Source organism: Salvia hispanica, chromosome 4 (genome assembly GCF_029641045.1).
Source record: "Salvia hispanica isolate PSC_SH4W2 chromosome 4, Shi_PSC_v1, whole genome shotgun sequence".
NCBI classification, from domain to species: domain Eukaryota; kingdom Viridiplantae; phylum Streptophyta; class Magnoliopsida; order Lamiales; family Lamiaceae; genus Salvia; species Salvia hispanica.
In genome coordinates, this window is record NC_142695.1 from 60,761,118 (window position 1) to 60,777,529 (window position 16,412).

Sequence of the window (16,412 nt, forward strand, 5' to 3'; positions counted from 1 at the left end):
TCCCGGCGTTGCCTGCCCGCCGCTGGCCTGCCCCCCGCCCGGCATCCCCCTCTTCATCCCCCCCTGCGCTCCCGACATCATCCCCGTCAACTGTTGCCAAGGGATGTTAAACCCTTGGCCCATCTGCCCGCCCATCCCGCCCCATCCAGACCCCACGGGTACTGTAGGAGTCTGAGATCCGCTCGTCGCTGACTGGACTCGTTCTCCATCGCTCGATGTTGCTCTTGTACTGAAATTTAGAGAGAGAGATAACTCGTTAAAACAAGTGGTGCAAATGAAAATGAAACTAAAATTGCGTATATATAGTTTTTCAAAAAATTTCAAAAAATAAAAATAAAAAATAGAGCTGGCCGATCGCTCGCCGATCGGCACGCCACAATGGCGGCCAACGCCCACAAATCGGCATGCGCTTGCCTATTCTCTCGCCGAAAACGCGCTGGCCGATTCCAATGGTTCGGCTAGCGACACGAATCGGCTAGCCGGTGGGCTAGCCGCTATTGGAGATGCTCTAACGCCCCAACTGACTTGAGAATCTAGCTCATTTTAGATTATGCTAATTTAATGAAATTGAATGCATTCAGCTGAAGCTCATTAAAACTGAGAGTGTTCTTGGATTATTGTTTGCTACCATCAGAGAAGAAAGCATAGAAAATGTTATTCATTTTATGTAGAAATAATGATTTAAAATAAGATTTTTTTAAAAAAATAAAAAATAGTTTATATTAGTGTTAAACAAAACTTTTATTTAAAAGTTAATAAAATTTTGATTAGAAGTTAATTTATTTAATAAAAGTGATTTATTACTAATTGTCTAAGTCAACTAAACTAGGAGTAGTTTAACCATTCCACGAATCAAGACAACAAACGTCTTGTTTCTCTCATATTCCATGGAGGTGGTTCCTACTTGGACGACACTAGCCCGTCTTATTGGAAGAGTTTTGAACTCCTCAAGATACTCGACATGGAAGATTTTGGGGTGAAGACTTTGTCAGAAACAATCGGCACATTGACCGAGTTAAGGTACTTGGGATTGAGAAACAATTACCTAACCAATATCCCGCGCTGGTTGGGGGATCTTGAAGACCTTGAGGTACTTGATATAGCTTGAACTTTATGCTTAGTATTCCGAATATTTTATGGAAAATGCGTAGCCTTCGTCATATCTACATGTCTGATGTGATTTGCCCGGAGCCTTTGAAGATAGACGCGCTACAGAATCTGGAGACCCTAACCTACATCTCGATTTGTGATTGGACCTATGAGATCCCGAGGTTGTGGACAACCGGAATCCGTATATTAGGCATTGAAGAAATTGATGAAAACTCGGATGTAAGCAAGCTATTTGCATCACTTGTTTGGCTGTCGAGGCTCGAGAGGCTTACCTTGAGAGGTTCGTTATAGGAGCATGCCATGTTTGGACGAGATTGGTATGCTAGTTACACTCCGTAAAATCAAACTAGATGGACGCCTATCTATGCTTCCGAGTGCGGCTAGTTTCCCTCAATTTATCAGTTCCTTGATTTTGGTAAATACTTGTCTTGACGAAGACCCCATGCCGGTACTGGAGAAGCTGCCCAACCTAGAGCGACTCAAACTGCAGAATGCATACACTGGTCGAGAAATGGTGATACGACAGTACAACGGGTTTCCCATGCTCAAAGCTCTTCACATCAATGAGATGTGGAATCTTAGGAGAATACAAGTTGGATGTGCAATGTGGGCTCTAACGGAACTAGAAATCAAGAATTGTCCGCATCTGGAGACCCTCCCGGAAGAGATTGGGAAGATGGTGTATCTGAGCAAGTATAAAATGGTTACAACCAAACACATAGCAACAAAGATCAGAAATTCTAGTTTGTCTCCAAAATAGTGAAAGTGGATATCAGTCCCTAACTTGTATTTTCTTTATTGGCATTTGGATGCCTTGTATCAAGTTGGACTATTATTTGGAGGTACCAAATCAGAGATCACTAATAAAATACTACAGTAATTAATTTGTAATAACGTGAACCATGTTAAAGAGCAGCTTAATTCATTGTTTCACGTCAGAAACAGCCTCTTCATTTCCACATTCATGCATCCTGCTTTATAATTCTATTTTACTGGATTAGGTGGGATAGACCTATCATCTTAATTTTATGGTCATTAAATACAATATGTGGAATATAAATAGGAAAAAAAAACATTTAGTCAACAATTAGATGCGTAAAAGCAATCATTCTAATCTTGTGTGCTAATCAAGTGGCCCAGGACCACCTCAAAAATAATAACCTACTTGCCTCCGTTCACATGGCTTATATTAATTTGTTACTCCCTCCGTCCCCTAAAATTTGTTAATTACATTTTTTTTCCGTCCCTAAAAATTTGTCACCTTTCACTTTTACTATTTTTGGTCCTACATTCCACTAACTCATTTGCACTCACATTTTATTATAAAACTAATATATAAAAATAGGACTCACATGGTGACGGAGGGAGTAGTATTTTTTTTGCGCTAATCAATTATGCATCCTAGAAAGTTTAACATTGTAACAACCAGATACATAGCAACAAAAGTTTAAATTTTCAGACTTAATTTCCATCTATTTTAATCGAACTATTTGTTTTGTCCATTCATTCACCAATCAATATGACCATACTAAGTCTTTGAACTCGCCGGCAAAGCTAAAGGAAAAGAGAATTGAAGAAATAATCACGAAAAGGTATTTTCATTTTTTTGAATAGTTTCATAATTCACATGATTATGTTGTTTGGCATAGGTATTTGAAAGCCTTATTCAATCCAAATTAATGGTAGAAACCTTCCAACTTTTCTAAATCTTCAAAGAATGTTTTTTGAAGATTCGAAATTGTGCCGTCAAATTAAAGCTTATACAAAAAGCTTGGGGGAAATGAGTTAAGAAGATTTACTAACTTCAAATAGCATAGAAATCTTAATTGGGATACAGAAAAAAGGTTAAAATCTGGAACTTAGCTTTATATTCTTAAGAACTTAGCTTTGTCAAATTTAATTTAGGAAGGCATATTATAAGAGAAGAAACTAGTACTTACACTAGTATCTTGTAATTTGTATCATGCTTGATTCTTTTGATATTTGAGCTTTGTACTTATACTTGCCTAGCAGTGGATTCAAATTCATTTTTCAGAATTTGATTATTCAAACATTTGATCTGAAATGCTTGTCTTTAATAGTAGTAGTGTTGATCTAATTTGGTGACAGATAGTGTGCTTAGTGACACAGTAGTTTAGAGTTCAAATTTCAGTAAAAAAAAGTAGTAGGAGTAGTATATTTTGTACTCCATATATATAAATGCAAACTCTTACTAGTATACCATTCTGGTACTTGCAGAAACATGTCCGAGGCCGTCATCTTAGGGGTGATAAGGGAAGTAGAGAGTGATTCAGAAGAGAATCAAAGTATCGATAGTGATTACAAAATGATTCTACTTAATGAGCTGAGAATGATGTTGTGTTTGTTGAGGGACAAGGAATCGGGAGTACTGAGGTGCAGGCTAGATCATTTGGTAGCTGACTTTACCGAGATGACTCAACTTTCAACCAACCCCACAACACAAAGAGTAATAGCCTATGCCCGAGATTGGCTGAGTAAGATAGAAAATTCGATGATGGAGTTTGGGATCGATAGGGAGCATCACTTGGAGGAAGGCCGTACTGAGTTTGTTGGCTTAGAGATTATCGGGAAGGAGCAGAATCGACTCGACTGTGTGGCAATGTGGGCATGTCTAGACCTTTCTACTGGAAAATGTATGACGGACGTGGTCGTGGAAATGATAGCGAAGTTTGTGAGACAGGGAGCGGAAACGAAAGGGTAGGTAATAGATTAAATAAAAATAAAAATGATTTTGCAAATTCTTACAATTTTCGTACATGCAGATATTACAGAAACATGTCGGAGGCCATCATAGCATGGGCGGGCGAGCAACTGTGTAGTTTTTGGGATAGCAAAAGTGAGGGCGATCACAAGTCGATCACGGATGAGATAATAAATGAGCTTGAGCAAGTTGTGAATTTTTTCAACAAGTCGGAACCAGGAGAGTTGGACATGCTGAATCATTTGCTAGCTGACTTTGCTGAGATGGCTCAACTTTCAGTGAACTACACAATAAACAGTGAAGAGATCTTCATGAAAATTGAATTGGAAATGGCACGGGATTGGCTGAGGAAGCTAAGAAAGCGAATAATGGAGTTTGGAGGTGGCGAGGAGGCAAACGTCCCCCAAAGTGTTGGAGAAGAAGGTGTCGTAGTGGGCTTAGAGAAAGAAGTGCAGCTTATTAGTAGAGCGATCCTGGATGAGTCGACACGTTGTAAATTGATCCGTATCAAAGGCATGCTTGGTTCGGGAAAGACAACTCTAGCCAGACAAGTATACAACCACCCGGACATCATTCAGAAATTCAAACACCGTGCATGGATAAGCCTTTCTAGTGACACAAGTGTGAATGAGGTGCTTGTGGAACTCCTACACAAGTTTGGAGGTCCATTATATGTGGAGGAAATGGACAACAAAAGTCTCCAACGATGGCTGCACTGGCACATGCAAGGAATGTCACATTTCATAGTTCTAGACAACGTGCCAAAAAATATGCGCTTGGAATCCATCTTGAGTGGTCTTCCGGAGGAAGGTATGTTCATCTTTATTTCTTATCTTACAATTAATTCTCCATGGTTAAACGTATTCACCTTATAAGTAGAAATACAAATTAAAATTTTTTTACAAGGCATGGAAATACATTTCCAAATGATTTTAATGTGGGGGAGTACCTCTATTTAGAGAACACTAATTATAGCCACACTAGGAAACATATCTCAAGAGAAAACATAAGGAAACAAAGCCTAGATATGGTAGGAGATATCGCCTAATCTTCTCTTCAAGTTCTAAGACCAATTGAAGTTATACATAACTTCATCTTCTTTAAGGTCACCAGCTTAGTACACATGTATGTTGGACTCTCGCTTCCAAGTATATTCTCAAGTTGTAGGATTTTCATCACCAACAAGTGTTTAATGTAATGATACTTCAACTCTACATGTTTTTTTCTAGAATGAAATGCTTGATTCTTTGCTAAGAAAATGACACTCTGAGCCCAAGTTCATCTAAGAAACTGTGCAACCACACGATCTCCTTACTTGCTTCCACCAACTCATTGTGCTTCTTCTTCCATCGGGTAGTCTGCATCCACACAACCTATCAGCTCAACTTCTTTCCATTGAAACATAATAAAACCTTTTATGCGGTATCTCTTAAATATCAAAGGAACCGTTTAAATGTTTCTCAATGTTGTTTGCTCAAATGACCCATGAACCGATTCACTACTCTCACTACTTGTGCAATATCGGGCTACGTACAAACCATTGCATATATAATACCGTAAACTGCTAACGCATAAGGACCTTTCAAGTTAGCAAAAGGACCTTTCATCATTTCAACATGTTCTTCTCTTTTACTCGACAACTTCTTGACAGCTTGACGTAACTGCCCAAAGGCACACTTACTAGCTTTGAATCATACATGTCAAATCTTTCCATAACGTTACCACGTAAGTGGCTTGCAAAAGATACAATTTACCTGACTTCTTGTCACGCTCGAGTCTTATGCTCAAAATCTGATTAGCCTCTCCAAGATCTTTCATGAGAATCGTTCAGACAATTGTTTTTTCAATTGATCCATCTTCTTTGCATCGCCTCTTGAGATCAACATATCATCAACATATAATAACAGGATAACCTCTCGTCACACTTATCAGTGGCGTTTCCAGAGTTTTTGATTTGGGGGTACGAATTGTATGTTAAATAATATATAAAATTATTTAAATAGTACTAATAACTTTTTTATATGAAGTACTAGTTGTACTAAAAATAATACTTCCCCCGTCCCATAGGAGTCCCGATTACCATTTTAGTCCGTCCACATTAAGAGTTCCAGTTAGAATATTAATATATGATATTAGGCTTCACATTCCACTAACCTTATTTCACTCATATTTTATTATAAAATTAATATATAAAAATGAGACTTACATTCCACTATCACTTTTCACCAATTTTCTTTACATTTTTTAAAATGCGTGTCGAACTTAAATGTGACTCCTAAAGTGGGACGGGGGGAGTATTATCTAAAATGTTAAAAATGAGAATTTCATATTAAAAAATAAAAGCAATAAAAGAACTAAGAATTTTTTGTTTGAAGTACGTTACATTACTTAAAATGATTAAGAAAAATAATAGAGTATAACATAATAAAAAAAAACAATTAAAATCAACAAACATAACAAACATAAATAGGGAAAATCAAAATAAAAAAGTATAGTAAACAATCCTAATGTCTAGAAAATAAACATAATTAAAAACAATGAAAAGGAAAATGAATAACAAAAATGAAAATGTGACTACCCAAATAAAAAAATACTTCAAACAAAATTAGAAAAAAAAAGAAAAAAGAAAAAGGAGACTAAAAGAATTAGAGAGGGTTTTTGCCCCAGCGGAGGGTCGAACTCGGAACGGTGGATTGATTGACATTATCAGCAACTTACCACTGGAACACCAAGGTTTTATCTAAATTTCCACTATGGGGGTGTTCAGTTGGCAAGACTAAATCTCATGATTAAATATGTATCATGTTTGGTTCATAAGATTGACCCCCTCAACTTAATCCTAGATGGATAGTCTCATGATAATTAGTCATAGCCTCCCCTCTCCTACTAAAATAATCCTACAACTTAACCCTAGATGGATAGTCTCATGATAATTAGTCATGGCAACCGAACACCACCTATATATGTATTTGGGGGTACAGTTGTACCCCCTTGCTCCTACTTGAATACGCCTCTGTCTCTTATAGTAACAACAACTACCAATATCCATCATTAATACATCAAACTTCTTATAAACTACTTTGGAGCTTGTTTTAGACTATACAAGTTTTTCTTCAACTTACACACAAGATTTTCTTTTCCTTTTACTACGAATCCCTCAAGTTGTATCATATAATACTCATCTCGAAATTACCATGAATGAATGTCATCTTTACATCCATTTGATGTAACAATACATTTTCTACAACTACCATGCTCAACACTAAATAAATAGTAGTCACTTTCACAACAGAAGTGAACACATCTGTATTATCAATACCATATCATTAATAAAATTCCCGGACAACAATCCTCGCCTTGTAGTGCTTGCTATCATCAATTTCACCCTTGATTCGAGCGACCCACTTGCAATGCAATATCTTTTCATTTTTGGAAATTTCACAAGCTCCCATTGTCATTCATGATAAGAGAGACAAGCTCATCATCCATGACAATTTTTCACACTCGCTTATCAGGGACTTCTCCTGTCTTTACATAGCACTCAGGCTCACCACCGTTAGTAAGGAATGAATAAATTTAGAGGGTGAATACATGTCAAGTGCACGTTGTTCTCTAGTCGGTCTAGACAGTGTTGGAGTACTCAATTCCTCTTTAAGCACCTTCTCAACATCAGGTCCCTCCTTGCTCCTGCTCGAGTTTAAGATGCCTAACTCGATCACTTGGGGTTCAAAACTACTAAGACTTGATACCGTCAATCTGTGTGTGTACAATATATGTTCATTGAAAACCACATCTATACTACAAATAACCTTTCGGTTTTGCCATTCCCGGAGTCTATAACCGAACTCATCACCTCCATAACCAATAAACGTACACTTAACAAATTTAGCATCCAACTTACTTCTAAAATCAGAACTAGCATAAGCATAAGCAATATACCAAAAGATGCGTAGGAAAAATAGATTTACTTCTTTTCTCATCCAAACCTTTTCATGTGTATGAAATGCAACGAAACTGATAGACCTCTATTGATTAGAAATGCAGATGTGTTGACTACATCCGCCCAAAAATTATTTGCTAAACCAGTTTTCAACCTCGTACATCTTGCTCATCTATTCAATGTTCTGCTCATGCACTGAGCAATTCCATTTTGATGAAGAATCACTCTCACAATCTTCTTCATGTTGTAGAAACTGCGTACAAAGATACACTAAGCTGGCGTAATACAATCCATAAGAAAATGGAGAAATTACAATATACGGAATTAAGCTAAACTAGAATAGAGACAACAAAACCGTAAATAAGAATCAGGCGAGTCAAAGAGTCCTCTTTCTGGAAGACAAGATACGCCTCGTAGTGCTCTCGGATTGACGTGTCGTCCCTAGAGATAAACCGGCTTAACCTTGTTTGTTGCAATCGCTGACGGAATAAGCTTCAGCGAACAGAATGTAGGCGAGGTAAGAGCTTCGGAAGAATATTATGAGAGAGGAAAAGATCTTATGATGCAGAGGATGTTTTTGCTTTTTTTTGGCATGTAGAAAGCATAGAATGAATATCCTATTTATAGGCCAAGTCCACTACATTGGGAGCTGGAGTGAACAGAATTCAAATCTGTCATCATATGGCTGCAGTTCCGTCGGGGTTTACAAGCTGTTACAGGTGCCATCGCTGGAGCTAGAGGCTGATCATGGACAGGACCTCTTTGCTATCTAAATGAACTAAAAACGATAAAAAAAAATGACCTCTTTGTTATCTAAATGACCACCCTGTTTCAAAATTCTAAACTTTTAGAATGAACTAAAAATGGTCTAATAATGAACTTTGTTGTGTTGGTTCTGTAGTTTGTCATTAATATTGTCATATTGAGATTTTGCATGTATCACAATTCACAACCCTTGTATAGTATTCCTTCCGTCCCCTATTATGTGTTAGTTTTCCATTTTGGTATGTCTCATATTAATTGTCTCACTTTATTTTATCATTTTTGGTAGTGGACCTCACATTATACTAAATTCATTCTCACTCACATTTTAAAATTAATATATAAAAGTAGGACACATTCCATTAACTTTTTCAACTCACTTTCTATTACATTTCTTAAAACCCGTATCGAGTCAGTGGGACACATATTGGGGGACAGAGGAGGGAGTGGTATATTACAGAGATTTGCTGATAATAGTCACTTTGACTTAAAGTAATATGTTGTCCTCAATTGGCGAGCTCAACACCTTTGGCAAAATATGATAAGAATACATATATCCGGTCATATGGCTCCTTATTATGGAGTTATCTACTTTAGCAAATGGACCATAAATCTGGTATTGTTGTGTAAAATTTGACAATCTTAGATTTGAGCCTCCCGTTTGCCGTTAATTGTCCTTAACATGTCTATGTATTCAGGCAATGGAAGTACGTTGATGTTTACCAGCCGCTATGTCATTGAAAACGCATGCATCCATTATGCTCATGAAATGAAAGCTTTAGAATCTGATAAGAGCTGGCAATTGTTTTTTAGAACAATTAATAAAATTATTAATGATGAGAAGAACAAATTCTCAAAGGAGTTGGAGAGGAAGGGCAAAGAGATGCTGAAACAATGTGGGGGTTTGCCGATAGCTATAATAGATGTTGCAAGGCAGAAAGCAAACCAAAGACTTTTAGGGATGGAATGGGAAGAAATTTTTGAGTCAATTGATTTGGGTAGATTATTGAAATTAGTGGAACCAATGTATCACAAATTGGATACTGAAGTCAAGCCATATTTCTTGCATTTGTCCCTTTTTAAGGAAAATGCAATAATGAGAGAAGAAAAGTTGAAACAGATTTGGATTGCAAGTGGAGCATCGTCCAACATGAAAACACAGATGATTGAAAACCCATGTGATAGTTTAGCTAAAGATTCGATTATTAATGTCGTGAAACGTGGCTCACTTTACTGTGAAACGAGAAAGTATCGCCTCAATCCGTTATTGCACATGCTATCCATTGAAATAGCAGAGAAGGAGATAGGCCTTGAGGTCATTAGGAGCAATGGAAATAGTAGACTCTCTCAAAATCCCCGTCATCGTGTTATCCATTGTGGAAGAGAGAAGTTTAGTCATTCCACAAATCAAAACGGAAAACACCTTATTTCTCTCATCTTCCATGGAGGTGGTGGCTACTTGGACAATGTTTGCTCGTCTTATTGGGAGAGTTTTGAACTACTTAAGGTACTCGATATGGAAGATTTTGGGGTGAAGACTTTATCAAAAACTACTGGCACAATGACGAATTTAAGATACTTGGGATTGAGAAACAATTACCTAACCAACATACCACACTCATTGGGGGGCTTGGAACAGCTTGAGGTTCTTGATATAGCTCAGAACTTTATGGTTGAGGTGCCAGATATTATATGGAGAATAGCTACCCTTCGCTATCTCTACATGTCTGATGTGGTTTGCTCGGAGCCTTTGAAAATAGACTTATGGAAGCTAACCACTGTAACCTACATCTCGATTTATGATTTGGTGTTTGAGGTCTTGAGCGTCTTTACGCCAAGTAGGCTTCGTTTCTTGGGCATTGAAGACATTGATGAAAACTCGAATGTAAGCAAGTTGTTTGCATCACTGACTAATATGATCATGATCAGCTTATGCCTTACCTTGAGAGGGTTTCGTTTCAGAAGCATGCCATGTTTGGACCAGATTGGTATACTGATATATAAACTCCAAAAACTCAAACTGGATGGATGTCTGGCTAGGCTCCCTAAAACACTATGTGAACTGCGTGATGCTAAAGAGTTGGTTTTGGTAAATACTCGTCTTGGTGAAGACCCCATGCCAGCAATAGAGAAGATGCCCTTTCTACAGCGCCTCAAACTGAGGAATGCATACACTGGTCGAGAAATGGTGATCAAGGACAACGGGTTTCCTCATCTCTCCGTCCTTAACATCAATGAGTTGTGGAATCTGAGAAATATACAAGTTGGAGAAGGTGCAATGCCATTTCTCGAGAAACTAGAACTCAAGAACTGTCCACACCTGAAGAAACTCCCACAGGAAATAGGGTCGATGGAGTATCTGAGGAAGTTTGAAATGCTTACAACCAGACACATTGCAACGAAGATAAAAAATTCGGGGTTAATCTCCAAAATATTGGATGTGGATATTGGTCCATTGTCAAGCATGGCTTGAGAGATTGAAAATAAAAGGCATTGTAGACTGGAATAAATTTGAGAAAAGTGTTGTTGATTGTATTCTGTTGTGTGTGTATTTCAAATTGTTTTAAGGGAACACATATTGTATTTTTCCTTTTCTAAGAAAACATCTTGCATTGATTGATTATATATAAACTCTAGCATCCATCAAGAGAAAGTTGGCCTGCTACTTCTCTTGTTTAGTATGGACATATCGATCTTTTTAACATATTCACTAGTGTCTCTATACATTATATTTGGTTTCTCTATACAATATTTGGACTATCTAAATTGAGATTTTGTACCTAAAATTGTAAGGTGGACATCCTAGGGAAACAAGTGATAGGGTTTAAGTTCCCTATCGAGCGATTTGTAGAGCACGCGAAGATTGAACGGAAATAAATCGATAATTCCCTAGTTGAAGTTCTAGGGTTTTGGAACAAGAATGAGAAAAGAAGTATTTTATTTCTTAATTCTCAATGAATCAAAATGATAGAGAATTCTATAATTTATAAAATTCTAAACCCTAAAGCCTATCTTTCTAAGCAAGCAAAATATATTAAAAAGATTACAAAAGATATGCAAAATCAAATCAAATACTATTAAAAGATACTTTGAAGATTGAGAGAGATTTGGATGCGATCATGTGCGTGATTTGGATGCTCGAGGGCCCTATCAACAAGCTCCGGCTGATCAGTTACACTTGATTGTCTAATTCATCTATTTCAATTTTTAGGAGTCATCTTAATTTTATAACTTACTCCTTTCGTCTTTGGCAGACAAGTTATTGTGAAAAGCGAGAAATGTAATGTTACCCTTTTTCCATGTGATTGTAGAGGTGGCCAAACCAAACCGGACCGCCGGTTAACCGCCGGTTTCCAACCGGCGGTTCGGAACCGGAACCGGAATCGGAACACGGTTACACAGTTTTTACGGTTCGGTTACGGTTCAAAAAATATGCAATCGGAACTGACGGTTAACCGCTGGTTTGGAACCGCCGGTTAATCGGAAATATGTAGCCGTTCGCCGGCAGGTTCGTAGGGTTGCAGGTGTAGGTCTGAAAAAGGTAGGTTAACCGCCGGTTCCCGACGGTTTAGGGCTAGGGTTTAGGCGTAGGGTTTAGGGTTGCAGCGTAGGGTCTGAAAAGGTGTCGGTAACCGCCGGTTTTCTGACACAAACCGGCGGTTCGGTCAGAAAACCGGCGGTTTTCGACCGTTTTCAAATTTTGAATTTCAAATTTTTTTATTATTTTTTTTAATATCAGATTTTTCCCCCATTTTTATCTATAAATACCCCCTTCTTCATCACTTCTACTCACCCCATTCTTGTGTTAACAAGGATTTCTCTCTCAATCTCTAATTCTCTATTCTCTGCCTCATTCTCTCAATTTGCTCTCTACTTGTTTACCTAAGTTGTTCATCAATTTTCATAATTTGCTCTTTATATTAGTTACAACTTGTTCAACTACATTACTATAAAAAAAATATGTCTTCTTCTCGTGGTGGTGGTGACCGTGATCGACGGGGCAAAGGAATTGCCGAAGATCATGATGGGGTTTGGTGCCCCTTGCATAGCGGAAGACTTGTATAAAACAAATAAATCAGACGTAGGATCTATTTGACCGATTATGCGATTAATCAATTCACATGTTAAACAGATAATTGCATGCTAGAATGCAAATAATTCATGCTCAAAGATAGTAAATCCTAAAACATGAATTCTACGGTTTAGAGTTACCGATTTTGATTCTCCAAAGAATCGTCGATTGCTCGCGCCTTCTCCACGATGATCTTCAATACTAGACCACGGATCTTCTCTCTGGTTCCCGAACTGTATCTCGATATCAGGGTGGGCTGATCTTATCAAAATACTATGACTCGAATAAAGAAGACAGAAGAAATCCTTCTCCAATTATGAGAGAAATTCGAACTCCTCTAGGTAGAGGGGAACGAAAATTATGAGTAATAATAATTATTATTTCTGTCTCCTTTATTCTCCTATTTATATTAAGTTCCTTTTGGGCCCAGACAGGGATCTATGGAAGGTTTTGGATATGGGCTCGCCCAATTAGCTTTTTACTAATTAAATTGAACCCACAATTTAATACAAGCTTATATTGGAATATTACGAGCAGCCACTACAGAAGTAATATTGAACTCTCCCCATCCAAATCCGAAATTACAAGTAATCCGGGTTTCCACTTTGTTTATTATTTATTTTTCGCGCTTAAGATATAAATGTCCATTAATTAATTAATGTCTGCTATGGACTTAATTAATTAATATCTTATTAATTCCAAGAGTGGACTTAGCAAGAAACATGTATTTATTTATTCATAGAGTAATAAAACTCCAACTGGCCAGTTTTCCGAATAATAAAACCTTGTTCGAGCTCCTCTTGAGGACATTATCAAACGAGACTCACCTCGCGCATGTTTCAACATAATAGCAATCCTAGCACCGCTAGATAATAATCACCACTACCCAATATATCAGGATTATTGGGTTGCGAAAAACCCGCACCATTTGATAAGTCAAAGTAGTGCATAACCAATACCGTATGCTCAATGCTAACATATGTAGATTAAGAAATAGTATTTTATCAAGACCTAGCCTTTCAGTAGATAGCATAAAGACACGTCTTGCTGTTAGATCCGTTCAGTGCTATACCACACCAATGTCATCTTATTTCAGTAAGGCTTAGAAATATGCGGACTGACATTGCAACCTTTCACGATAGGTAGCCAAAGCCTATCTAAGTTGTGAAATTCTTCTTTTTCTTTTGCAAAGCATTGCATAGATCTGACCGTGTTACCTTAAAGTGGACGACGCCCACAACCGGTCTACTAAGCAAAAGACTTAGACTTTGTTTACTTCTTATGCATTTAAATGTTTATAAAACATCTTATAAATGCACAAGCAAACACAATGTCATAATAATAGTGATTCTATTCGTGCGGAACTGCTCGAATAATATTGAATCGGGTTAAAAGTGGATTATAGATTTTACGTATACAAGCAAGATTCTATTCGAGCGAAACTTGTTCGAAACATGCTTTTCAGTATACCATACCTAACAGATCAATCTACCCGTCCGAAAAAATCACGACGACCTACTCGTCGAGAAATTTTGGAAGAGGTTTCCCATGCTGAGGCTGTTCGCTTACAAGTAAGTTATAAAATATTTTGCATATTATTTTTTTTATACATAACTTAATAAGTTTGAGTTCATGATTTTTCTATGTTCATCTTCTAAATTCTAATTCGTACATATACTACTATTTGTAGATGGAAGAAGATCGTCGTGCAGCTGCAGCCATTGCACTAGCCCAATTGGGTGGTCATGGCGCGGTTGGCGCCGAATCCGATGCTGATAATTACATCTCGGTTGATGATTACGATATTGATGACGTTAATGTTAATATGAACGATGATAATGAGGACAGTGACGGTGACCACGAAAATGAGGAAATGCCCCTCCCCCCCCCCCCCCCCCCTTCACAAGACGGCCGCGGAGAAAAATCTAAATATAAATCTGTTATATTTGTGAAACATTTCAAAAAGGTCCCAATAGTTTCTACCGCTAATGAAGTGCCGATATTTTTTATGGCGTATTGTAACTACTGCACCAAAAAATACAAATTCAAGAAGTCCGGGGGATATGGCTCTCTCATCCGTCACATGCAGACGATTCATCCCGAACTATATGGGCATAGCGTTAGCCAAACCCAACTCAACTTCCAAAGTGCGAGTGTCCATGGCTCCGCCTCCGGTTCGTCTCAAACAGGTACGCCGTCCTCTGCTCTTTTAAGATATGATCATAAGCATACTACTGACGTTATGGCTAAATTTGCTGCCATGCATCATCTTCCTTTTGGTATTTATGATAATCAAGATTACGAAGATTCGATGAAAGAGTGTTATAATTTGAACTCAAAAAGACTACCTAGAACTAGTATTAACGATCTACCAAAAATCAATATTATGAAATGAAAAAAGATTTATCACAATATTTGAGTAACTTGGGACACAAAGTGAATATTTGCTCTAATGTATGGACTGACGCTTTCCAAAAGCATGCATACATGGGAATTACGGTTCACTTTATGGACAATAGTTGGTCTTTGAACAAACGTTTAATTGCTTTTAGAGATTTTCCTACACCACACACTGCAAATGCAATTGCTTTTTTAATTATTCAAGTTTTGAATGAATATCAATTATGCAATAAGGTGTTTTCTATTGCTTTTGATAATGCAACTGCTAATACTGCAAGTATTAGCGACTTGATTGATGCGTGCTCTCCGATTATCGATGGTAAGTATTTTCATCAAAGATGTGTATGTCATATTTTGAACTTATGTGTACAAGATGCGCTTTCTTTATGGCAAAAGCATGTTGATCCTATTAGAAATGCAGTTAGAGCGATCCATTTTAAGCTTGGCAAGGCTTGGAAAAAATATTGCCGTAACAGAAACATCAGGTATACAACTTTCATAATGGATGTGTCTACTAGATGGAACTCTACATATGATTGCCTCAATTCTACTTTGGAGCATAAAGATGCTTTGTGCGATTTTTTTAGAACTAACTATGGTGATATAGTTCTTACGCCTAATTGTTGGGACCAAAGCATGAGTTTATGTCAATTGTTCAAAGCTTTCAAATGTGCGACCGTTGAATTATCAGGTGTTTACTATTGCACATTTGTTCGTGTGTTAGAGCATTGCATGTATATAGCACTTGGGTTTAAAACATGCATGAAAAATGCTAGATCTCGTGAGTTAATGTGTGTTTTATTTTATATGATTGAAAAATGGTTGAAGTATTTTAGTGAAATTCTAATTGTGTTTTTAATTGCTAAGTGTTTGGATCCGAAATGGAAATTAGCTGGCACAACTAAGATCTTAGATTTCTATTATCAAAATTTGCGTTCTATTGATCTTAGTCCACTTCAAAATTTGCCTTATGATGATGATGAAACCTCGAGAGTTTTTGAACTAACCATTCCTGATAGATCACTTGTTCAAGCTCAATTTAAAAGTAGTTTGTGTACTCTCTTTGCCGAATATGAAGAAAAGTATAACCGTACCCACCAAATTCGTCCACGTACACAACTTGCTCCTCAACCGCAGCAATACGGCGGTTTTGGTTTTGCTTATGATGACCCCGATGCTCAATCACAATTAGCCGACTTATACGGCTACGGCACAGGCTCAAGTTCAAGGTCCACCTCAATGGGATCGGTAAGCGAGTTAGATTTTTATTTGGAAGCACGCCACCATACTTTTAGTGATGCAGGTCCTACACCCGCCCAAATCGACGTCCTAGAGTGGTGGGGAACACACGAGAAAAATTATCTCATACTTGCGTCAATGGCTAAGGAGATCTTTGCAGTCCCGGC

At 37.6% G+C, this 16,412-nt stretch overlaps 1 protein-coding gene across 1 annotated transcript; it reads left to right on the forward strand.

The window, feature by feature from the left end:
• The first annotated feature begins 2,572 nt into the window (after positions 1-2,572).
• Positions 2,573-11,215, forward strand: LOC125196164 (putative disease resistance RPP13-like protein 3). Its single transcript, XM_048094561.1, has 4 exons — positions 2,573-2,702; positions 3,349-3,828; positions 3,894-4,642; positions 9,233-11,215. The coding sequence occupies exons 2-4, from the start codon at positions 3,353-3,355 to the stop codon at positions 11,005-11,007; spliced, it is 3,000 nt and encodes a 999-aa protein (XP_047950518.1). The 5' UTR covers positions 2,573-2,702; positions 3,349-3,352; the 3' UTR covers positions 11,008-11,215.
• Positions 11,216-16,412: the final 5,197 nt, after the last annotated feature.